The 26,377-nt window shown below is 44.8% G+C and overlaps 1 protein-coding gene across 2 annotated transcripts in view; it reads right to left on the reverse strand.

Annotated features, from left to right (window-relative positions):
• Positions 1–26,034, reverse strand: part of NUBP1 (NUBP iron-sulfur cluster assembly factor 1, cytosolic) — a 269,261-nt gene extending 243,227 nt beyond the window's left edge. The window contains exons 1-2 of one of the 2 annotated variants that reach the window (XM_086941360.1): positions 25,952–26,034; positions 25,742–25,849 (exon numbers count right to left, since the gene is read on the reverse strand). In XM_086941360.1, coding sequence (XP_086797486.1) covers positions 25,742–25,849; positions 25,952–25,975 — 132 coding nt within the window. In that variant the 5' untranslated portion in view covers positions 25,976–26,034. The remainder of the gene's footprint in view (positions 1–25,741; positions 25,850–25,951) is intronic. The other variant, XM_086941359.1, reaches the window with a different exon arrangement.
• Positions 26,035–26,377: the final 343 nt, after the last annotated feature.

The raw sequence follows: 26,377 nt of genomic DNA on the forward strand, positions 1-26,377 counted from the left end.
TGCTCTCTGTATAAGATTGTGAAATCCCCCTATATCGTCAGGTGGTGAGTCTGAAGGTTGAAGCGTTGCGGGGGATGGCATGGGGATAACGTAGTCATCCCACGGATCCGCTGGAGGCACGTTAGGTAACTCTCCTTTCTCTACTTCTTCCTCCGAAGAAGTGTCCAGGGTGTGTGTAGGCAACTCAGGTTGCGGAGCGTCTACAACCGGTGAACGTGGCGGTAATTGAGGTGGAGGAACCGGAGCAACAGGTTGAGGTATTTGCGGTGGGAAACGCTGTTTATAACCTGCCAGCATAGCCTGTAAATCCTGAATAAGGTTAGGCGGTAAATGAGTGACCTCTGAAGCCTTAGACCGTCTTTGCTGTTCCATAGAATGATTTCAACAAAGGGTCCAATGTAAAATAGACCACTGTAAAATGCCTCTTACAACCACGAACGTCCCGGACTACATGTCCCATAAGCACCAGGTCACATGTCCAGTCTTTAAGCATCCATGTGACCACAACACTTACTCACTCGAGTGATCTTGAAGCAGACGGCAGCACCCAAAATGAACTCTGCAGGTAAACGCTGCACGCGCCCATTAAGATAGAGCACAGACATGTGGAACTTAAATCTCCTAAACCTATGTTCCCCTCATTTTTGTAGCACTAACGGCACCCTTGGAATAGAAAGGAAAAGGTGACGCCCCATCTACGTTCAGCACGCCTGGGAATCAACTTAAGTAAGTGCTTTCGCAAGCGGTTGTTCAAAACAATGTAAGACAGTGGAACAAATGTCCCGCTAATCAAAATTCACCTCAACCCCGCAGCATAAACATCGAACCTTACAACTGACCAAAGAGGCGGCGCCCTGATTGATGAAAAGCCTGGTGCTCCACACCCCAGTAAATAACAACAAGTAAGTGTATGTCACTCTGGCTGCCTGCCGATGACCGTTGCCCATAGATCCACTAGCAAGTTATTTACAAAAAAATGTTTAATTAATCTTGCAGCCTTGGCGATTTTCGACTGAATAAAACAGGAATCATAGACTGGACGACATGTACTGCCTGATGACCACGTGAGTTGAGTGTATAACCACTGCTTTAAACTAGCGCCAAACAGTCCTCTCAGACAATAAACAGAAACAATATCACTGTTTTTATTGCAGAACACAGTGAATTATCACAACTAAGAGCTCAAAGAGACGGTTTACACAAGCTTAAACCCGACAATAAGGTAACAACAATTGTTGATATGTACAACAATCAGAGACACCATAGGTGAAGGTCCCAAACTAAAGTATGCCCCTCGTTTACATTCACACAGGTACCCAGCCCAAAGCCCTGAAGAAGAGTCTGACAAGTAAAAGCCAGGCTCGGAAACGCGTCGGCTGATTATTCATTCGTCTTAATTCCGAATGTTTTTCATTTTCGCATAAGGCTCTTTTTCAAACGATTGAATTGAATAGAAGATAAATGTATTGCATGCCTTTGCGTCATTAGGCCTGACATTGAGCAAAAGTTGCAGCTTAGTGGCCTTGTAGAAGTGGTTGGTAGGGTACTATCACGAAGAAAAACAATGATCTTGTTTGATAAATGTTTTTGATAAAAATGGTTATAAGTATTTATTGTTTGTTTCACACCACAATAATTGTTTTTAGCACTTGTAAATGTATTTGTCCCTGTGCAAGACAGCAAGTAAACCTCGGACTGTTGTCAAAAGACTGTAAAAATTGTTTCACTATTTCATAATAACCAAAATATACAAAGTACCTAAGGATTAATTACCTTAGGGTGAGATTCTGCTCTAAATAATAAAGTTAGCAGAACAAAAACAGTGACCGGGTCCTCTCTTTGTTGAAATTATAATTGTCCTACCCGGCCACAGTGCAGGACACAACCCCACTTGTAGCAAAGTTCCATAGAATGAGGCACTACAATGTCTTCCTGGTAATATTGTCCTGAATAAGTATCGTCCTCATCCTCATCCTGGCACTTAATAACGAGCTTGGATGGATGGCGAGCTACTCCAAAAGCTCCCTCATTATAGTCATCAAAATCTTCTTCCTCCTCCTCAGAGTAAGATTCTAGAAGATGAGAGGGCATAAGCGGTGACATATAAGAAACTTGTTGCCTCTGGTAAGATACCAATTGAAAGTTCTTTGTTGAAAGTGGGGTAGAAAAAGCCTGCTTCACAGCGATAGGCTTAACCAAAGCTGAATCCATTGGTCTTGATGGCCCCGGTGACAATGGTGCAGTCGCTAGCTGTAAAGTGTCCAGCGGTATGTCCCAACAGCAAATAGACAATCAGCACGGCAGCGAGCGATACTCAAGTTGGGATCCTGTGATGGTCTGGAGGGAGGTCCCTACTGGTTCACCCGGTTCGGAGTCCATTAGTCCAGCAAACTATGCTCGTTTAGTGGTTCAAGGGTCGGGAGCTAGGTTGTCTCTTCAATGGGGTTAGCATAGAGTGCTCCGTAGTGAGCTTCCCAAGCTGCAGGAGCTATATTTGTAATGAGTGCGGGTGCTCCCCCACTCGCCCCACTACTAACAATGGTCCAAAATGCTTTGGAGTCCCTACGAGAGAGTGCTAGCCTGAGTTCCTCCCATTTATTCTCCTCCCAGTCTATTTTCCCCTGGTAATAGCCTGCTTATACCCAATTCGACACTGCTTTATTGTTGCTCTATGCTTTGCTTTTATTGCTGTTAGCAAATCAGATTTTGCTTTCCGACAAGCTGCATCATACCAGGGATGCGTTCTAGCTAAGGCAGCATTATTACGAACCAGAGGGTAAAACACATCAAAGAGGTTAGCGACCAACTGTTTGTGAATTCCCGTGATCCTGGTCTGGGCTACTTCGTCTAAGTTCTTTACATCAATTTCCCCCATTTCAATTAGCTGCGGAAGTGCCAAGTGATATATTTCAGCTAGTTTAGTTGGCGAACCCTGAAAATAGCACCATTTAATTCTCCGCCTATTATTTAATATCACGAGGGGCTGTGATAGAGCAGTAAGTTCGGGGCGGGGTTGGACAACCCGAAACTTCGTGGTTTCAGTGTCAACACCAGGGCGTTGGGATCATTATCAGTCCTAGGAAGCACCCTAAAATTTAACACCTTGTCCCAGTGTCTTGTTTCAATCATTATATAATCAATGATCGACGTGTGATCTGGTCTATTAAAGGTAAAAGACCCCGGTATATCTGGCTCTATCCTCCCATTACACGCCTGCAGAGACATTGTAAGGGTAAGTGCTTTAATTTGGAGAACCAGCGGGGTCCATGCTCGGACAAGGGAGATCTGAGGGTCGGAGACATGCCAAAATTGATCCTCGTCATCTGAATCCCCCACGCCCAGGCTCTCGAGGGGCTCGAACTGACAATTAAAATCACCTCCCACTAGCAGAGCCACTGAAGGATCTAAGGAAAAAATAAACTGCCTCAGCACATTAATAGTGCCTGATTCCTGGCCACGCTGCTGTGGCCTTGAATAAACATTAAGTAAGGCAACCTTGGTCAAATCAGGGAGCGTCAGGAGTATACATTGGACGTCTGGAGAATTGGTTGGAATATCAGCAGCCTGAACACCCAAGTGCATGCCCACCCAAATCGACAGGCCACCCGACGGTCCACCCCTTCCCCCTGTTGTTGCCAGTATGTTGAAGGTTGCAAAACCATCCCTCGTACTCTCGTCCAGGGCCCAAGTTTCCTGCATCATACAAATATCATGTTTATACATGAAAGGACCCCACTCTGGAAGGGAAAGTTTATTATTCATCCCTGCTAGGTTCCAGGACATAACTTTAGACATATTGCAGATTGGTGCAAATCATTGCATATGTTACATTTGTGGGACCACCCAGAGGAGGCAAGCAAAGAGGATCTACCCAGAGTAAAAGGTAAATATTGGGCGTTTGTGGCAGAGCGCTATGCAGTGAGTGACACCAACAGTCATCTAACAACACAAGTTTTAAGTATTAAGCCATGACCCAGATATGAACCCTACTTGGATCGGATTTTTCCCCCACTTGCCAAAAGTTTATATGTTAGATTTCGCTGGGCAGTCTCCTTTTAAAGATCCCTACCAAACAGGCTGTTGGTTTAACATCAGAATTATGCCCAGCATGTGGCAGAGTACAAGAATCTGTAGAACATATTATTTTCTTCTGTAGTAAATATCAACAGATCCATAGGAGGTGGATACGACTAATCTGCTTAAAACATGGAGCAAGACAATATCTTGCTGCTTACAGAATTTTAAAAACAGACACGTATGGCACAATAGTTTTTGCATTAAGCAGTTTTTTATTTTTCTTCTGGATTAAGCACCAGACATTTATAATTTAGGTAGAATCGGATTGTTGTAATAATGGAACTAAACGCGATTGTGGAAGTTATGACCATAGGAATTGATGAATTGTGTCCTGTATATTAGATTGTATTTTTATATATGGTGCAAGCTTTTAACTGGAAGTTGTATTGTTCTTTTCTTCTTCTCAAATTCATGCTTATTTATAATGTAAATTTATTAATTTTATTCTCTTGTAGCATAATCTTAAGATTGGGAAATGACGGACCTTTTTGCATACTTTGATGGTTTAGAAAAACAACTGAATAAAGTGTATTACTCTACTCTACTCTTTCTCTAATTACATATTATTATCTTTCTAATACTGGTGACTCGAGCTCTCATTCTGTCCCACATTGATTATGCTAACGGCTTGTACATTGGTATCAGATAAAAAAAATTACAAACAATACAGAACGAGGCACTAAGAGCTCTGCTGCAAATCCCTGGAAGATCGAGTATGAAACAGCACCTACGGGAACTTTACTGGCTCCCTGTGGTCCATCGAGTCCAGTTTAAGGCCCTTACTCTGGCTCATAGAGCCTTGCATGGATTAGGCCCGGCCTACCTCCGGAGGAGCTTTGCTTTTTACGTCCCTCACAGAAGTCTTCGTTCTGCAACACAGCGCCTGGCAGTTGTCCCCCGCTTCCGCATGGTCGGTTTGGGGGCAGCTCTCTCTCTGTCAAAGCAGCGGAAGTCTGGAACTTCCTCCCTCTGGAGCTGCGTAATATTCAGGATTCTATGCTATTCTAATCAAGCCATTTAATTTTTGAGTCTCTGCTGTTATGTTCACCAGACGCGCCGGGACACTCTTGAGTATCCGTGCGTGATATAAATGTATTGTAACATAACATAACAATACTGGCACCATCTTATAAGGTACAAGTAAATACTTTTAAACACATATCTGTGCGTTGTACTTTATGCTTAAGATTGTGTGAAACAATACTGCATATTTGATAACATTTTCAATTTCTGAGTTTGTGTCATCGGAATTTTCAATTTAATGACCGGTCTGAAAAACAAGCGTTCAATCGATGTATAAAGAGCCAAGAATATTATATCCCCAAAAATCATCCCTTCAACATATTGAACCATTGCAGTCAATCCATTATTCGACTTGCAATGTGTGGTAATAACAAGCTAAACAACACAGTAATAATGTCCAAGTGGGTTATTAATACAATTTGTACTGAACAACAGTTAAGTAGCTGGAAAAAAAACAATCCTACTATTAAAATTAAATTAAATTTAAGCTGCACTTCCTCTAACCCCGACAACATTCTGAACATATGTTGGTAGTGCCACAAATCAGTATGGGGCACCGCAAAACTGTCACAAATATGCTAAATGGCCCATAAAAGGCATTATAACACGCACGTATAACAGCAATGCTATGGGACAGGTCAAGGGCAATACAAACGTACCAGACTGCCGTCCTGGAATTGTAGGTGTTCTTTTTCTGCTGGAGCACAATATTTGAGATAAGCACTATTTCACAGCTTGTCTAAATATTTTTTGTTTCTGGTTAGAGTGTTAAGCAGAAGCACATCAATGAACCTGATGCTGAAGAGGCATTCTGTATCAAATGGTGGAAAATGTATCAGTTTTTGTAAAATGTATCACCAACTCTCAGGAAGGTTTAAGAACCTTACATGGCTGTGTCGAATTTTAGCTCATTTTTGAAATCCAAAGACAGCAGTGCTCAATCACTCACCAAAGACACCTTGCTCCCCTACTCAGGGCAATTGAAAGCCACATCTGTGATGCTAATTTTTAGGTCGAGCAGACCTACTCTCAATGCGTGAGCATTGAGAGTGTCTGCTTCAGACCTAATGTGGCCCGTATTTAGGAAAGTGGACACGACTCAGACGCGCGCTTTTGCAGTCTCAGTTTTGACTGCGGGAGCGCGCGTCTGAGCCGCGCTTGCTCAGAGTCTCACTGCCCCTGCTCACACACAGACACAGCCAGCCCCCACCCCTCTGCATGCACGCACACACACACACAGGCGCGCGCGCACACACACACATACACACGCTGCCGCCCCCCACCCCCCACCCCCCTGCATACACACAGACACGCAAGCACGGAGCCCCACTCACCGGGACTTCTACTCCGCAGGACTCTTCCGGGGAGACAACGTGCCCAGTCAGGTCCTGCTCCGGGGCTGCTCACTCCGACGTCAATGGGCACAGGGACACCGGCACTCCGCTCCTTGGCTTCCCGGGCGGACGCCGGCTGCACGCAGGGCTCTCCTCTCTCTGCACCGGAGCCATGCGCCAGGCACTGCAGCCTGCCTCCTGGGAAGCGTGTCCGGCCCCGCCCCCGTCCCAACAAAGGTTGCCTGGCTTTCTGTTGAAGCCGGGCTGCGGCGGTGAGTTTGCTTGTTTAATAAGTGCTGCTAATGGTCTGTTGAGCCAGGTCCAGGCATTCCATTACAACCACTGAACAATATATATATTTTTAAGCTGAGCATCAAGCGATCACTGATAAATTGCTCCTCGGTGTACCAGTTTTTGCTTGCGTGCTCGGAGTGTCCCGAGACAATGTGCATGTAAAGTGAACCTGTCACCTTTATTTAGGCGTTTCTGCAAAAATTAATGGAACTGACACGAACTCCATTTCTCCGGTTTATGAAATAAAATATGCTATTGAGTTGTTCTATATTTGCTTAGGGTCGTTTCTGAAGCTTTGGAATTTTGAAGTAAATCAGATTAGTTACATTGATTTTGTTTTTTGATATTATATTATTTATTGTATATTTATGCGAGGTTCTTAATGTAAGACTATAAAAAAAAGAGAATCTGTTCCCGAGAAAATACGTGTACTGCAGGAGTAGTTTCCCTTTGTTCTAAAGGTAACAGGCAAACTTTCATTTATGGTGTGGAGAAGAGAAGATATTGACAAAAGGTGTGTTTCTACAAAAAAAGCTGTTGAGTATTTACAATGGTGTCTGAGGCAGGCGCAAGCAAAGTTTCAATGAGGGTACAGTGCAACTAGTTTTCACAGGCTGAACCCTTACATCATGAAAGAACACTAGAAGACTCCATATCACCGACACGCAATGCTCCTGGGCAATATTTTCATGAAACAAGAAGTTGCATTGTGGGAGCTGTAGGCTGGGTTTCCTTCGTTCGAACTAATTGACCCTGCATACCTAAACTGCACCCTTTCTGCTCAGCTTACAGGACTAGCAAATAGCAGTCCCCTCGAGCAAGTACTGCTTGAGACTATAAAATGAAATAAAAACAGCGCCCACAACAAATTCACCGACACACACAGACAAGTAAAATGCATGCACACACAACGACTTGTCACACACAGGCAATTATAAATACATACAGTCATACAGATGCTAACATGCAACTCACACCATGCACAGTTACCCCAATACGCACACACACAAGCACAAACCCACACGTTCATGCAGTTACATTCATTACTGTTACATATATGACCGCACAAGCACTCACGCACATATGAGCTAATTCAGACATGTACAGATATAAAAAAAATAAAGCAAAGACAGACAGATACATGTAACAATTGACATAACGTGCAAAAAAGCACTCACACACAGACAACAAACGGAGACACAAACAGAGAAAACACAAAATACAGACATATGATTCCATAGATAAACAGCAACGGTTGCTGTTTATCTATGCTGCAACACACACATGCAATCGCAAGCAGACACGCAGCACACCTACACTACAGCACATCACAAAGTGTGTTATATTATGGCATGCTCTGAGCGTGTTTTTATAGTACATTTCCACCCCAGCATCAATCTGTGCAACCATTCAACAACAACTGGTTCAAATATGTTCTCTCAATGTTTCAAACTTTATTACAAATGTCACCAAAAAGATGTTAATATTTCACTACTGTTCTTGGATTTTCGTCACAATAAAATACACTGAACATAATCTTCACAAAAGTTATTTACAAAAGTTTAAGCTATTGCCATTATAAATTAAAATCTCTTTTATTTAAGTATTAATTATTTTTCTTTCTTATGGTTACTTAGAAGGACCTAGGAAATAAGGGAAACTAAATATGTAATGAACATTAGACAGGGTGATCAAGCAAAATATATGTTGACAGAAAGAGGAGAGGGACTTTCTGCACTAATGTGATGATGGGAAGGTTTACGTTGGTAGACAAGTAAAGGAGGAAACCGACACAATGCAAGCACTGATATCTGGCCATTGCCAGCAGGAAGAATAGTGCATCCTAAAAGCACCAAGAGGTTGAGAAGAGTGTTTTGTGCACTCATAGAATGTTATTAGCTTTAAGCTTAGATTGGCTCTGCAGGACCCTTTGGTATTTCTTATGATTTCAGTCGCCTAAGCTGGTTACTGCACAGCGTCATACATTCTGAGATTTTTTATATGTTTATGGTCCTGAGCAGGCACTGAGTGCAGGGAGAGTTGATCAAGGAGATCTGCGGGGATAGACTTTGTTACAGTCATCCTTTATATGAATATTATTGGGAGATGTCAAGAAGTAGTTGTAGTATGTAGGTAACTGGGATTTAAAGTTTTGGAATACATTGGATTCCTCTTGGGGTCAGCGGTATGTTGAACATCTCATCAGTTATTCCATGCCTGTATAAACTACGAAAGGTGGTTTCTTGCTGTGGGCTAATATAGTACTAAGTGACAGGCATGACCTGTACATGTCCGGTCTTATGAGAGTGTAAGTGCAAGTATAAGGAAATTATTAAGCAGCCTGCTTGAACAACATTCGGTTGCTGAGTGCTATAGTATTAATGAGGCCCAGGAAGGAATGTTTGCATTTACAATATTCTAGGCCCAGGAAGGAATGTATGCATTTACAATATTCTATAATACACAGGCTAGTTACAGGTCATCCCCTTGAAGCTTCCTTGGGCCTAGAAAGTTGTTAGTGTCTTTGCAAACATGATTAGAGTGTGTTGGTCAGGCTGTTTCATATCAGTGGGCTGGACGTTTATACTTCAAGGAGCCATTACTGTTGAGGATTATATGAAGTAGACTTTATCTTGGAAACAGTTATAGCTAAGTTTCAGAGCTTAGCAGCTTCTACTGAAAAAGCAGTGCCTACAAATGACTTCCTATAGTAAAGCAGCATGATGATCCGTGGTGCAAGTGCTGGCAACCACAACACTCATAAGATGATAAAGGACTGACAGTACTAGAAGGATGAAGACCCTGGTCACTAAAAGATTAGAAGAATTACCAGGCACTGAAAAGGTGAGGAGGAGGGAACCACTGATAGGACCAGGAGGGGTCGCTGCGCATAGAATTGTTGGAATCTGGTGCTTCAAAGCTTGTGAGCAAAGTCCTCAGCTGTAGTAGGATGAGGACAGGTACAAACCAGGGGGAGAAGGAGGATTGGGAGACTAGGTCGCCCTCCAAACTAGTGACAAAAAAGAAGGAACCCAGTTACTGGGTTCCAAGACCTAGCTCATATAATGGCAACTGACATCAATGGACAATGAAACCTCTCCAGAAAGAGAAATTTCTTTCTAGTGTCCCCTCACTCACCGGGGTTACCCCACGGTGACATGCTTCATCATTGGGGTCCTCCCAGTTCTCTACGAAAAGGGGCGTGCTGCAACTCACGAACTACGCAGTAGCACTTTTAATGTGAAAGACTATGTGTTGTGCAGACAAGAGGTGGAGTGGTTGTATGTGAGTTTAAAGATACCGTGCTAGTGGGCCTCAACAGATTTATTATGCATCTTAGCCAGGTATATTAATAATGGGGTATGTGTCACTGGTAATCAACCTATAATGAGGATTGGTTCAGTGAGCGGACGACATGTTTCATGCTTCCCCTAGCATTTCTTAGGGACCAGCCCTGTATATGCCACTCCTAAATCCCCTAATAGGGGCGATAAAGTAAAACAGTTTTACACTGTTATTACCAAAAGCATGCATTAGAGAAAAGAAAATACAGGACAGAGGGAAATAAAGGATCTACTTACATCACACTGCAGCATATTGATGTTATACATTCTGAGACCCTAATGCTTTTAGGCAGACTCTGAACAGGAACTATGTCATATGCGGGGAGGTGTTAGGGTGTGGTTAATATCGAGTATAAGAAAATGCACACTGAGTTAGTGTATGCTGAAGAACAAAGAAGTGTGTGACTGTAGCTCCCATGTGGAGTATTTCATTTGTACGCATACAAAGCTTTAACAGAAGAGGGTCCTAGGGAAACAGTATGTAAAGACCAGGCAGTATCCTATTCCCAAACAACAATTGAAACAACAAAAAGGGAACCACCGGTCTACAAACGTTGAGACAAAGGAATAGCTAAGAAATTGTGACATCTGGATCAATGCAAACACATACTCACTGATTCGAAATAAATCCCATCAGCCTACCACAGTGGCAGAGCATCGTCATCTGGGAATAGTTGTGCATTGTATGAATGGTGCAGCCCACACCTATCCAGGGGGAAAGCTGCACTTAATTCATAACCAGTGACCAATCCGGCCACAGTTATATTTCAATCAGTGGTGCTGCTGATTTGCAGTGCAAAAAGGTGTAAAGAAATGTGCAAAGAAATTAAAATTGACTACTAAGACACAAATAACTTTAATAGGTGCTATCTTAGTGTCAAGATTTAAACCAATTACTGATAGTTTGAAAAAATAACTATCTATGGCAATAGGGAAATAGGTCTACATGTTTCAGCCATACATGTGTCATTAACCAGGCTTTTGTCAGGACTGATTGGTTATTACACTACTGCAAATATTATAGAAAATGTGCAAAAGAAAAGATAAACAACTGAAAATTGGTACGATACACACTACCAGTGTCTGTGATTTTTTTTTTGATTTATTGAAGTTTTGTATAGCGCTAGCTGGACCCGAGGGTATCAGAGCGCTTCACCGCAAATACAGAAAATGTGGACGATAAACAAGAACAAGGAGCACAAGCGGGAAGTAAAAGTCTGCACAACATCAACTTGAGCGCAATATGGGACGGAGATCAAGGGCGAATCATCCGGCTCTGGGAACAGACAGATAGCGGCCTTTCACAGTCAAATGTGGGTTTCTCATTACGATCCAACGCGCTCGATGAAGAGGGCTTTGAGTAGAATCTTGAATTTCGGGAAGGAGGCGGTCATTCTGATATGGGGGAGGGATGGAGTTCCAGATCTTGAGAGCTTTTTCCGCAAAGGATTTATTTGAGGTTTTGTGTTTCTGTGATTTCAGAGGGATGAGTAGGAGCGTGTTGAAACTTCTGAGGTTCCTAGACTGACCGACTCTTGAGTTTGGCGGCCAGATATTCTGGTTTGTCTGTGTGTAGTGCTTTGTGTGTGAGGCAAGCTGTACGGATGCTGGCTCGTTGGTCTATAGGGAGCCACTTCAGTTCCTTGAGTGCCGGTGAGAGGTGCTCAAATGTCTTAGCTCCTGTGACCATTCTCGCAGCGGCGCTGAGGGTAGTGGTAAGAGGTCCCAGGTGAGATTTGGCTGTTCCAGTCAGAGCTGCGATGCCATAGTCAATTCTGGAGAGCACCAGTGCCTGAGTGGCCTGTTTCAGATCTTTCGGGGGAGGAAGGGTTTGATTTTGTAGAGAAGTTTCAAGTTAAGGAACGCACTTTTGGCGGTTTTTGAGATGTGTTTTTTCATGTCCAGTTTGGGGTCGAGAGTAATCCCTAGGGATTTTACAGAGTCCGTTGGCGCAAGAGTATCATTGAGGGCGTTTAAGGCTTTGAGCCATTCTACTATTTGGGGGTTTTCATCTCTATTCGAGATGAGGAGCACTTCTGTTTTCTCTTCATTGAGTACATGTTGAAAAGTTGCGGGGAGAGTACGGACCCTTGTGGAACTCCTCTACTAATGGGGAGGGGGTCCGATTCAAAGGGGTTGATTTTTATTCTTTAGGTGCGGTTGTTGAGAGGGGGGAGAACCATTTTAGAACTGTCTTTTCAATGCCCGCTCTCTCCTGGAGGACAATAAGTAGCAGGGTATGACCAACTGTGTCAAATGCAGCCGAGAGGTCTAAGAAGATGAGAAGGCTACATTGGTTAGAGTCGAGTGGCATGTGTAGATCATCTAGGACATTTAGGGTTGCGGTTTCAGTGCTGCAGCCCTTTCTGAACCCCGATTGGTGTGGGTCAAGTAGATTCATGTTCTCTAAGTGTTGGGTTAACTGTGACAGCACACATCTTTCAAGAATTTTGGATAAGAGAGGGAGGTTCGATACCGGTCTGAAGTTGTTCATGTCCTTGGGGTCAAGGCCAGGTTTTTTTTTAGGAGCGGCGTGACTTGACCTATTTTGAGGCAATCTGGAATGGATCTCTCGCTCAAAGAGCTATTAATGATCTTGCCCCAGATTGGGGCTAGAGTAAGCTTCAGGTCTTTGGTCAGTCTCGAGGGTACCTGATCGAGGGAGTGTGACGAGGGTTTAGCGGAGGCGATTAGATTGCTTATCACCGCATCCTGGACGGGCTGGAAGGATGACCAGCGGATAGACGAGGTTACAGGAGAGTTGTGGTTGGTTGCTGGAGTCAGGGACTCTGTGTGCGGAGGAGGGCTTACAGCTCAATGATCGATCAATTTTGGCATTTTTTTCATTGAAAAAGCTTGCAAAGTTGTCACAGTGGGTTTTGGATGCCACTATGTTGGCTGTCACTGGATTGGAGGTTTGACTCCTGATGATGTTGAAGAGTTCTTTGGGGCTGTTTTTAGTGTTATCAAAAGCAGAACAAAAAAAGGATGACTTTTTGCTCTTGATATGGTTATAGTAGTTTTTGCGTGCTGCCTTGAGTTGATCCCAGTGGAGGAGGGTGGAGTTGTTCCTCCAGGATCTTTCCAGGGATCTGAGGTGTCTTCTTTCCTCATTAATGTCTGTGGAGAACCAAGACCTAGAGGGGATGCTTCTGGGGTTTTTTAAGTTTCAGAGGTGCCAGCTGATCCAGGGTGAGCTCCAAGTTGGAATGGTAGAGCGAGGTGAGTTCAGTGGTTGAGAGGAGCTCCGTCGTGTTGGGGAGGAGTGAGCTAAGTCCTTCTGCCAGCTTGTCTTGGGGGACTCTGGAAGTATTCCTGACCCATTTAGGAGAGGCTTGAGTGGGTGGGAGGGATAGGGCCGGATGGTTGATGTGAAAAACAATGATGTGATGGTCAGACCAGTCCACCGGGATGATGTAGTCAATCGTGATTGCTTTTTTGTCCGCAATGATTGCATTCAGGATCGCTCCTCTATGGTGCGTTTCCTCTGAACAGTGTTGGATCATATTGTTGTCTTACAGGAGGATGTTGAGAGATTGAATGAGCGGGTTTTTTGTTTTGTTCTATCTTAGGTTGAGGTCGCCCAGAATTCTGTAGTCGCTGTTGAGTGCAGATTGGGTGATCAGATCCGACAGCTGAGCTCCAAATTGTTGGAGTTGCCTGGTGGATAGTATAGGAGATGGCACTGAAGTGAACTATGGGAGGGCGATTTGAAGTTGACCAATAGGCATTCCAAGGAGTTATACAGGCCGTCTGGAGTTTCTGAGATGGAGAGGTCACTTTTGTGAATAATTGCTATGCCGCCACCTTTGTGTTCGGGCCGGTCTTTGTGGATAATTGAGAAACCGGGAGGCACCAGCATGTCCAGAATGGGGTGGGACAAGGTGTTTAGCCACGTTTCCGTGATGAAAGCTACATCCAGATCATGTGAGAGGATGGCTTCAGCTATTTTCGTTACATGTTTGACAGCGGACCGGCTGTTGATATGCATACAGTTAATGGGAGGGTCTTCTTTTGCTTTCAGATGGTCAGGCTTGGCTCTGGGTATGGAGGATAGATTTGTTGGGGGTCTAGTGGCTTTTCGGGAGGGCGGTTCCCTGCCCACTCCAGTAATGACTTGGATAGAGGAGGGAGTAGAGGTAAGGGGTGGAGCTTGCGCTAGCTGGCTAGAGGGGAGATCGTATGAAGAGACGAGTGCGATCAGTTCCTGGGGGGGGAGCGTGGGAATAGATTACCTGGGTCTGTCTGCTCGCGACTCCGTCCTGGGTTTATTGAGTGAAGGCCGGGAACCTGGGGGGGAAGGGACCGATTAGGGGGCGGTGGGTCATTCCTAATGAGAGGCGGAGGGATGTGGGGTGTTGCGGAGTGAGGGGAGGGCAGCTGGAGTTTCCCTAGGGAGGATAAGTTTTCCTTCAGGCCATGAATCAGGGTAGCGATCTAAGCTTCTAAAAGGTCAAGGCATTGTGTCAGCTTAAGTGAGGGGAGGGTGGGTGGAGCTGAGCCCTGCGTGTGAGGGGCTTTGGGACGAGTCACTACTGGAGGGGTTAACCGGGGGGGGGGGGGGGGCTGGTTCAGGTTTAGAGTTCAACTGTGGGAGGGCCAATGAGGGAGGGGGGTTGAGGTCCCGTTCTAGGTGGTAGTTTTCATCACTGAGGGGGACGATGTGAACTAGTGGAGTAGGGGTTAGCGGGAGGGGGGCTGTGAATCCGAGTAGTTTGGGGATCTGGGATCTCTCAGGGCGGGAGATTGAGAACTAGGAGTGCTTCGTGAGCTGGGGGATGGGGGATTGAGGGTCAATTGGGGATGAGAGGCGGGCTTGGTTCTGGGAGGATGGGTGAGATTGGTGGAGGACGGGGGTTGGGAGATAGGGGAGCTAGGGCTGAGGGTGACGTATGACTGGCGGAGTGACTAAGCACAAGGGGGTGGGGTCGCTGTGGTGGCGAAAGTGTCTCTGAAGACTAGGAGTTTGTAAGGAGCCATTAGGGGGGAGGGGATCAGCAGGTGTGGGTAGTGAGATGTTGCCATCTTTAGTGTGGGGAAGAGAGAGTCGAAGAACTCTAGGTTCTCAGCTTTCGCCTGAATTAGTATGGTGCCATTCACGAAAATGGTGATGGAGATGTCTCCAGTCAGAGACTGTTGGTTCAAGGGGGAGATTGTTAGTTTACGGTTGTGTTCTGTGAAGGTGGTTTTGGAGACGGGAAGGAGTGAGTTAAAGATGGTGGCCAAAAGGTCAGGCCTGTAGGTGTGGAAAATGAAGTCTATTTTCCTCTGTCCTCTAGATGAGCAGTGGTAAGTGTCAACAACTAGTGTTTCGGGCTGTTGCCTGATTAAATCCTGTTTAACCCCTTCTATGCTGATGACGTCCCCCGGCCGTCAAGCAACGCGGTGGGCGTGTGCTGATGACGGCTGGGGGCCGTCATGAACCCGCCCACTCCGAAAAACGCCGCACAGGCGCAGAATCGCGGCCGCGCCAAAGAGTTTAGAGCGTTTTTTTGCTTTGAAGGAGAGACTGTGTGGGAATGTTATAGCAAAGGTGTTCTGTCCTAGTGGTGACAGGTGGTTGAGTGAGGGGCAGGGATGCATGTCCATTTGCACGGCCGGGGGCATCCTCTTTGGACTAGGGGAGGCGTGGGTCCACGGGGGCAGGGAGGGGGGGTAATACGGCGGGGGGCTGGGCTGTTCGGCGCGGAAGGTAAAGGGGTATCAAGCCGGTGAGGGGGTTGGGCTGTTCGCTGAGGTAGGTGAAGGAGTGTTACGCACAGGGGACGCTCAGAAGGGGTGGTCTGGAGGTGGGATGGGTTGGAGGGAGGCAGAATGCCTAGGAGGCGGAGGGGAGTAGGAGGAGCGGTCAGGGGCCCTCTCTGAGGGCGGGGCCCTGAGTCCAAGAATGCAGAGGCCCTCGGCTCACTTGGTTAGCTCAGATGTCCATCAAATAGAGATCGGGTAGCCCCTATGTGAGGGTGAGAGCTGGGGCTGAGTGACCTATTGGGCGAGCCTCGGTTGCGCCAATCTCACTGGTCGCGAGGGGTGGGGTCGATTTATTCGCGTGAGGGGTGGGGGAGGACGATCGTGTGTTAGAGGGGGATAGCGACGAGCTTCAGGCTCCTTGGACGAACACTTGGAGTCTAAACATGTCAACTCTTTAAAGTCAGGCGGCCTACCTGCCGAAAAGAGGGCTGGAGCTTGAGGAGACGTCGAGCTTGGCGGTGAGTTAGGAACCCTTTGGGTCGTTGCAATATCTTCTAGCCGGAGCAGGTGATAGAGGGGGTCCGTTTCAGCCTAGATGACCTCCTATATGACTGTAAGGCGCTAGGGGGCGGTCAACATGGGGGCAGGCAACCCCTAAGGAGTGAGGCGAAAACTAAGATGAATATAGATTTTCACAGGAGGTACAATTTCTTTCCTACAAAGTAAATGTTAGGGTGATTAATACCGATCCACGGCACACAGCAATCCTATCAATCATTGTCTCATCTTTAACTCCTTTGCTGCAGCGGTATTCCGCCGCAGCGCTAGGGGGGAGGAGGGGCCGCGCAGCGCTCCCATGCTCGTGACGGAACCGCTCCGTCACGAGCCTCGGGCGCGCTGTTCTTGTGACGGAACGGTTCCGTCACGGCCCCGCCCGCTCAATACAACGCGCCGCGCAGGCGTGAAATTGCTGCCGCGCAGGTGTGCCGTGACGTCACCAGCATGGAACCGGTTAATACTGTCAAAAAAAGGAGACAATATACTGCCCAATAAGTAGCAAAGTGAAATGATGCACTATAACAATTATTCAAAAACATTAATACATTTATATGTACTCACCCAGCTTTATGTGGGAGTACTCCCCACCTCACCTGGCAACTGCTCAGTGGATGAGGCCCCGCTCTTTATTGTGCACTTAGGGCAGCAATTGCAAACACGGTTCTGAAGTTGCTCCGATAATGCCTTGGCATGTCTTTCAAAGTGTTGTTTGTCTGAACAGTTTCTACGTATCTGTAGAAACTGCCCTACGGGCAGGTTTTCATGTAGGGCCTTACGTCTCGCAAGGCGTTCCTTTACTTACAATAACCTACATGGCTATTCGATGGATTTATAATAACTCAGATCCATTTTGATAACAACCTTTTTGCATTATTTGCATTTTTGGTTACGCCTGGGAGCTCAGTGACACCTTGATCGATCGGTGGGCATTTTATGTCCAATTGTGTTAGACAGACTACAACTCCCAGCGATTCTGTAGTTCTATCAGTCCCCGCGCGCATGCGCAGGTAGAACCAGGAAGTAGTGTTATTCTTTAGTGTTCTTTCTAGGACGCGACCCACGTTTGGTAAAGATTACCGGCCCGGCCTCTTTGACGGGATGAACATGTGACGGTGCAACCCCTATCACTACCAATTAGTAAGTGTATTTAATGAGACCACACCTGCCCGTCTGGTTACCTCCCCTTCGGCTCGGCATTAGCTTGGGGTACCGACGGACAGGTGAGACATCAGGGGGTGTTAAGCTGGTTTTCTAGACCTGTGGAGCTAGTTTTCTAGACCTGGTGGCTTGGTTGGTGTGTTTCTTTGGTTTGTTGGCATGCCTGAGCATGGTGTTTGTTGCTGGAATTAAATGTTCTGTCTGTCAACAATAACAATTAAAATTAAGGATCGTCATGAACTATCCCTTTGTGAGTCTGATAAGTGGGATTTTTCTGAGAAACCGTTGTCCCCTCTTTTATCTTTTCATTTGTGTGGGGTCTTGGTAAGACCTAGGTCATCTGGGTTATTTAAGCAACAAGGTTGTGTATCTGTATGTAAGATGGGAGACAGGCACACAGAGATATTTACTCTTGTGTGATTTTTGTGTTTACCCACAATACAGAGTGGGGCCTCATCCACTGAGCAGTTGCCAGGTGAGGTGGGGAGTACTCCCACATAAAGCTGGGTGAGTACATTTAAATATATATATATTTTTTAAATAATTGTTATAGTGCATCATTTCACTTTGCCACTAATTGGGCAGTATATTGTCTCCTTTTTTTGACAGTATTAAAGACGAGACAATGATTGATAGGACTGCTGTGTGTCGTGGACCGGTATTAATCACCTTAACATTTACTTTGTAGGAAAGAAATTGTACCTCCTGTGAAACTCAATATTCATCTTCGAGTCACAGGTACTGGTAGGGTGTATCATACCAATTTTTCAGTTGTTTATCTTTTCTTTTGCACATTTTCTATAATATTTGCAGTAGCGTAATAACCAATCGGTCCTGACGAAAGCCTGGTTAATAACACCTGTATGGCTGAAACATGTAGACCTATTTCCCTATTGCCATAGATAGTTATTTTTTCTAACTATCAGTACTTGGTTTTAATCTTGACACTAAGATAGCGCCTATTAAAGTTATTTGTGTCTTAGTAGTCAATTTTAATTTCTTTGCACATTTCTTTAGACCTTTTTGCACTGCAAATCATCAGCACCACTGATTGAAATATAACTGTGGCCGGATCGATCCCTGGTTATGAATTAAGTGCAGCTTTCCCCCTGGATAGGTGTGGGCTGCACCATTCATACAATGCACAACTATTCCCAGATGACGATGCTCTGCCACTGTGGTGGGCTGATGGGATTTTTTTCGACTCAGTGAGTATGTGTTTGCATTGATCCAGATGTCACGATTTCTTAGCTATTCCTTTGTCTCAAAGTTTGTAGACCAGTGGTTCCCTTTTTGTTGTTTCAGTATTTCATTTGTACGGACCAGGCTGCGGAAGGCACTACTTCTGGCGAAAAGTAGGGGATATGGGCCCCAAAGAAAACAAGGCTGGTCTCCCCACTACTTTGCAACAGTACTGCAAACTGCTTGTGCATGCCACGTGTACCACAACTTGATGCAAAGCAGTCTGCAACCAGTACATGCGGAGTCAAAGCCCTACTTCAGCCCATACTCTGCCAAAGAAGACAGTGAAGGCCCTGCAGAAGAGCACATTAACAAATGATCACCAAAACCTCAGGGGAAGTGGTCAGCGGAAACACTGCGCTACGCCCCAAATACAATGCGATTATTCAAACGAAGCAGAAGGCTGCCGGACGCAACAGGTAGGTACGAGAAACTGAGAATTTACTCACCGTCAAAGACAAGTGAAGCATTCTACAAATTCAAAATCGGGCATGGTGAGCCAAGCCAAGCCAAGCTCAAGCACAAAGGTTGTGTCTGCAGAAGTTGCAGAGGCAGTCGGGTACAGCAAAAGATATCCAAACAGTACATGCTCTCAATGTCAGAAAAAGAGAGTGAGAAATACAATGCAGATGTGTTCCTGAAGCTAGCACCGCCTTTCAACACTTTTAAGAAGCAGAACATTGGTGCCAGGTAGGATGCGTGGATCAAACCATTTAATGACTTTATAGATGCACTAGAAGAATAAGGTGAAAAAAAATCATCAAATACTTGAAAAACCTTGCAGGGGAAGGAGTGAAAGAAGTGCTAAAGAAGATTTCACTGACTAATGCAAAATCATACCAGAAGATAAAGGAAGCATTAGAGGCCAAGTTTAACTCAATGCCGAATGTATGTTCAACCAGGCACAACAACAGGGTGGTGAAACAGTTGACAAGTTTGTTGAAAGACTCGATACACCATTAAGCATTGCAAATTCTGTGATTCTGACGAAGCCATGAGCCTCAGTCATTGATGGCTGCCTTTTAGATTCGTTTAGAAGGTGCATGTTTAGAGAAACACATAGCTTGGAGAAAATGCTGGTGGCTGTGAGAGCAGAAGAACGGGCAGACCAACAAGCTTCTGAAATGGAAGCAAGAACAGCCCAAAATCAATCGGCCTTGGCTGTGAAAAGTAATCACAAGCAAAATATCAAAGAAATCAAAGCTATGTTTCTGATCTGCATTTTTTATCATAGGGTAAATGTCCAGCCATAGGACAAGCATGCAAAGGTTGTGGGAAAGAAAACCATTTAATAACTGAGTGCCGAGCTAAAGATAAATTAAGTGTATTACGACAGTAAGAAAAAGTGGATGCGAGAACATTCCAGAAGCGTTCTCGCCATGCCCCTAAAACCAAAAAGAACCATCAGCTATGACAAGTAGAAACTATGCAAGATCAACTCTCGTCAAGCTCATCGTATAAAGGCTCTTTGAAGTTACTATTGTGCATCAGCGAAGAAGATCGGTGTGCGCTGATGATATCTACCGAATAACATAAACAGTAGTATCGACGTAGAAGTGCGGTTCTTCCAGGTCTCTACTGACTATGCTTAACTTAATTGGGTTTGTACCAACTAGCTCAGAGGTCACTGGAAACTTTCTTGACTGAATAGGAAGTGATCAGCTTCCCTGGTACAGACAAGAAGGGATTCAGTTTTCCAACAACCGCATAAACATGACAACTTTGCTCCTTAGAATAAGAGTCAATCTCTAGAGTCGTGTGAAACAATAGACAGTTATTTTACTCAGTCAGTTTTGTGCAGATTACTTTCACCAATATGCAGAGAATAGAGAGACAGGCGTTTTCAATAAAAAGGTATTATTTATCGAACAGTCTTTCTTCTCATACAAGAGAAATGAATTGCCACAATTGCAAGACTAGTTATTATAAAAAGTGCGTACAGTAAAATGAGGATTGCGAAATAATACTGTAAAAGCATTGATATGGTTTCTTAGCCATACAATGGTTAAAATGAATAAAATATATACATTCATATATACATTTAGCTAACGTACTCAACTGGTGCTTCTAACTACGCCTACCCCAGTGTACCTGACCTAAGCCTAATACGTGGGAGGGAGTAAGTAAGTAGCAGTTTTAGTTAAGTTGGTTTTGCCAAGGTTTGCTTCAAGAATTCTCTCTAAGGGTTTAGTCAACACCATACCTCTGGAATAGAATGTTGGAGGTCTTGTATCTCCTTCCAGGACTCGATATCCCAGTCACTTGCAAGAGTAGGCTGGAAACGCCGGAGCTGGATTTTCTCGGCAAGAGAAAAGACAGCGTCTCTCTCAGCGCGTCAAGGAGGAGGAGGGGCAGCGTCCGTGGGCAGCTTGCATCTGCTGGGCTCTGCAGGGGACAGCTGTTCTTCTCCTGTGTTCACCACACCATCGCTATCATCGATGTCGTTGAGGCAGCGTTTGCTTAAGGCAACGTTGGTAATATTTATACCTGAAAGGTGCCTTGTTTGACGTAGGTTTTTGGACATAAGACGTCAATAAAGATGTCACTAGGAAGTGATCGTCTCTCAGTGCTCATTAGAGTTCTATTACTAATCAAAAAACATAGCAAGCGGGGTTTTCCCAGGTTGCTGAGTTTTATCTTGTTGAAGAACTCGGAGTATAATCTAGGAATCTTAGATAGTGGCTTCTGCTGTGTCATTTGCTCTAATGAGCTGCAGAGGAAGCGATTCTGAAATGTGGCTCTGATCGTGTTAGGCCAGAGACGAGTTTCTGAAATATCACTCTTGATCGTTTATGCCATTATAGGGGTACAAAGGGATTATAGCCGTATAGGGGCATAAGGTCACAGTATTGATCGGGGTTCTAGATTAGAACGCGACAAGTTCACCAAGCTAACTAAGCCATTGAGAGGGAGAGACACTCTGGTATATACATTGCAGAAATGATCATCCAATTGAACGAAGCAAAAGTATTTTCCAGTCTGGACCTGAATAAAGGAAACCATCAACTCAAGCTGGAAGAAATCTGAAGATACCTTACTACCTTTTCGACTCATGTTGGTTTGTTCAGACACAAGAGACTGACTTTTGGAGTGTCCTCGGCTGCAGAGATATTTCAGGACATCATTTGCCGAGTAATCCTGCCTGTTACTCGTGCTTTCAATTACAAAACACGAGAAAGCCATTAAGGAAGCGTGCTGGCTACTTGCTAATGCAAGTGTCAAACTGAACACTGCAAAATCTGAGTTTCACAAAACCAAACTCAAGCTTTTTTGGTACATATTCTCTGATGTAGGAATGACTCCAGATGCAGACAAGGTGCATGCACTATAATCCACTTGCTCCCACACACACCCCGTACCCATGCCCTAAAAGATGTTACCATGCTGCAATCCTTTCTAGGCATGGCCAGCTATTGCTCAAGATACATTTGCAACTTTGCTACAATGAGTGACCCATTGAGGGACTTGACAAAGTGAAATGTACTGTTTCAGTGGTCTCCCTAATGCGACCAGAGTTTCAAAGACATTAAACATGCGAGTGAGAATGCAACTGAAATGGCCTACTTTGACCCCCATTTACATACCGAACTAACAGATGATGCAAGCCTGGTAGAGTTAGGGGCAATTCTTGCTCAACACACTGATCACTCGAATGCTCGGAGACACATGGTGGCCTATGTCAGTCGAAGCCCGTCTGAAACAGAACATGCCTACTCTTAGGCCTGGCTGTGGGGTGGGACTGCAAACATTTTCATGTTTGCTTCTATGGAAAACAATTCACTATCATTACAGAACACCAGGCATTGCTTACATTTTTGGAAACCCGAAAGCTAAGATACCTCTTCGCATCAAGAGATGTTGGTTAAGACTGCAAAAGTACATCCAAGACAGCTGAGGCCTAACTGAACTCTACTGAGAGATCCAGCGCAATCATGGAGGAGAAGTACCAGGTCCCTTGCCGATGATGTTGAGTTCCAAAAGTTAAAAAATGTACAGGATTAGTTAGCAGTCACCAAAGAAGGTGTAATACTGCAAGCCTCAGGAATTGTCATACCTAGAAGCCTAAGGCAGAGGGTCATTGAGCTGGCCCATGAAGGATACTGTGGTATCGTGGTCACCTAGAGAGCCTTAAGACATTGAGCTGAGAAGGAACTGAAGGCATGCCATATTATGAATTGGCCCAAGGTGACGCAGCACCCAGTGAGAATGTCTGACATTCCAGCCCATTCTTGTGAGAGGGTTGCAGTTGACTTTTTTTAATACCTTTAGGAAAAGGACATCATCTCATGGTAGTCATTTACGAGTATTCACATTTTAATTTGGTGAAAGACCTATCGTTGACAACCCCATAGAACAACTTGATAATATTTTAGCTAAGTGGGGCATCCTGAGATCCTCAAATCTGATATCAGCCCACCCTATAACAGAAAAGAGGTCAAAGAATTTCTTGTACGACTCAATGACAAACATCAACAGAATACACCCCTCTGGCACTAGGCCAATGGTCTAGTTGAAGGATTCATGGGCACCCTCAAGAGGGTCACTCAACGAGCATTCATGGAGGGGATCGATCTAAACCAAGCACTCTGCCAGGTCCGCTGGGCTTATTGATCAACCTCTTACTCCAAAACTGGTGAGAATCCAGCCCCCTTGCTCTTTGGGAGAGCCATCAGAACAAAATTACCACACTGGACTCCGGATCGATCAGTGAATGGTGACAAGGTTCAAGACACCGGAGCAAGTAAGTGAAAAAAGAAAAAAGAAAGTGCATGCCAATCAACGATGTCATACCCAGGTGAAAGTCTTTGACAAAGGAGACAGGTTGTGGCGTGCAAGGGAAATATGGTGACAGCACTCATCCTGGAAATTCCATCACTTGTGAAACATCACATTTTAATCACATACTGCACTTGTCGAGTCCTGAAACCATGCGTGAAGCGACCCAGCTAGCAGGTCTGGATCAAGCGCCAGAATCTATTTCGCCATTGCCCTATCGGGGTGGACCACGATCATCTCGGATCACCCAATCTAGCAGGCAAGTGTGAGCGTCTCGGTGAATAGAGGAAATGTGATTTTAGTGATGTCTGGCACTTTTAATTTAACAAAGGGGGAGATGTAGCATATTGATGTTATACGCACTGGGACCCTTGTGTATCTGGGCGGACGCTGAACAGAAACTACGTGCATCATATGCGGGGAGGTGTTAGGGTGTGGTTAAAGTTAATTATGAGATAATGCACAGTGTATGAGAGTATGCTGAAGAATAAAGAAGTGTTTAACTCCAGATCCCATGTGATGTTCTTCATTCACATGATCCAGGGCTGGGGAAGACGCTACACACACACACACACAATAACTCTCAATGTATTTAAGAAAATAAGACTTGGAGTACATTTAATTAAGGGCTGCATCCATACACCAATGCCCTAATTGTCCAAAAGGAATGCTCACACAGGAGCATTCTAACAATCAAATATAGCAACCATAATTAAAATGTAAATACAACTAGAGAGAAAGGGTAAACAGGGCTACTCTCCTACCCCTTAATCACAATTCTTACCAACAAAAGAGAGCCTATTTATGTGAATTCCTATGGAGACATTGTGTCTAAATTATGAAAAACACAGTGATTAAATCTAACAAGTGAGTGGTCAAAAAACTAACAGGACAAGGAAAAAAGAAAAAACTATTTTCTAAAAGAACCCTAGAGTGATCTCACTATTTTAATGTGAACAACTGGGCCTTTGAATAAAGTTGTTGGGGTCCTGTTGTGATCTTTTAATGTCACCACTTATTCACTGTTTTTTCACACTTCACAGTTGACATACCAGCTCCACTGCAATCGTAGGCGTTGAAGCACACAGGGGGGTATTTGGTCCCTCCTGTGACGAGCCCTATGATGAAGCATGTCACCACTAGGGTGAGTGAAGGTTCTTTTTGAAAATAGTTTTTTCTTTTTTCCTTGTCCTGTTAGTTTTTTGACCACTCACTTGTTAGATTTAATCACTGTGTTTTTCATAATTTAGACACAATGTCTCCATAGGAATTCACATAAATAGGCTCTCTTTTGTTGGTAAGAACCGTCATTAAAAGACAGGAAAGAGGGACATGGGGGGGCCCGGGGGGGGGGGGGGGGGGGAATTGCGGAGGAAATAGATCAGGGCTCCTGTAGAAGTCTGTAGGGTGAAAAAGGAGAGGCATGCCAAGCTCCATGACGAGGGTCTGCAGGATCCGGCATGAAAAAAATTCAGGTATAACTGTGACCAGGGCTTTAAGTGGGCCGGGTCTCACTGGTGCTGAGCACCGGCCTCTGTTTGGTGCCCTGCCCTGTCACAGGCAGTTTGGTGCCCTGCCCTGTCAGTTTTTTTCCGGACTGCAGTGACAGCAGTCACATCGATGTGTGCGTGCTCACTTCTCAGCAGGATATCAAGCCAGGTGAGCATTGTAGGGGGAAGGGTAATCCTTTAAAAGAGAGTAATTTTCTCTCTGGATTTCCCTTCCCTTTTTGAAACTCAGGAGCAGCAACACTGTCGGGGTGTTACCAGGGTTTAAGTGGAAGCCTTTTCAAACTTAAATACAAGCCATAGTGGCTGCTTATTTATCTTATGCAACTAACAACCATTGACAAAGCCAAAAGTCCTGACTTCTTGTAGGTATGATGTTACTTGTTGCATCACACATCTGTATAAAATGACAGAAACAGCAAAATACAAATCGGGCGGCACACTGCTTAGCGCAGATTTTTAGTTTACGTGTTTTAAGCCCCGTCCTTAATTTTATTGGCCACGCCCCTTTGAGAGACACACACACATCGTTTTTATCCCACTTAAATACCGGACTGAGACATTAAAAGCGAAAGGCTTTGTTCTCACCACTAAAATAACATGGAGTGTGTGTTCTGACGGAGCTCTGTGCATTAGCTGAACAGGGCTTGTTTCGCAACTGTCATGGTATGAAGTCAGTGTGTTCACGCAAGGTGAAATGGGTATTTCATCTGCTTAAGGATTAATCATACGTTCATACCTGGATCTGATGCCGCAGACCCTTCCCCCGAAGCACATAGGGATTGGTTGGGACATCCCTGACAGGCTGATCCTTTACCGGCTTCGCTGCTGTTGCTGCCTGGACAATCTACGTGAAAATAAGAGATGGTAAAGTGTAGTTTAGGTCTGGATCGGAAAGCAGCACGGCGGCGACAGCAGTAAAACACTTTAAATGACACAAGTCACCCACCGACAGGCGCGTTTTCTGGAACATCAGCCATCAGTGCGAGAGACACTAACACCAGTAGAGACAAACGACGGACTACTCCATTATAGCAGCGTGGAAAGAAAAAAACACGGAACTAGGAAGGCCAGGCATCCATAAAAACAAAAGACAGACCACTGAGTGACGCTAACAAAAATGACCTACCCAAATATATGAAAACACGCACATGATTTTTTTAAATAGACTCCCCTCCCGCCTCCCCAGCACTGCAAACAAGGAAATGTCACCCATGAGCAAAGTAGAAACTTGTCAAATATGATAGGGTCTGAACTGCAAGGGGCAGTGGGATTTGTTTTTCCTCTCAATGTGTTAGATTCCATTCATAATATTAAAGAATGAAACAAGAATTTATATTTTTGCCGCCTAATGACAAATAATAATGTAATCAAA

This window comes from Lissotriton vulgaris, chromosome 10 (assembly GCF_964263255.1).
Source record: "Lissotriton vulgaris chromosome 10, aLisVul1.2, whole genome shotgun sequence".
NCBI lineage: Eukaryota > Metazoa > Chordata > Amphibia > Caudata > Salamandridae > Lissotriton > Lissotriton vulgaris.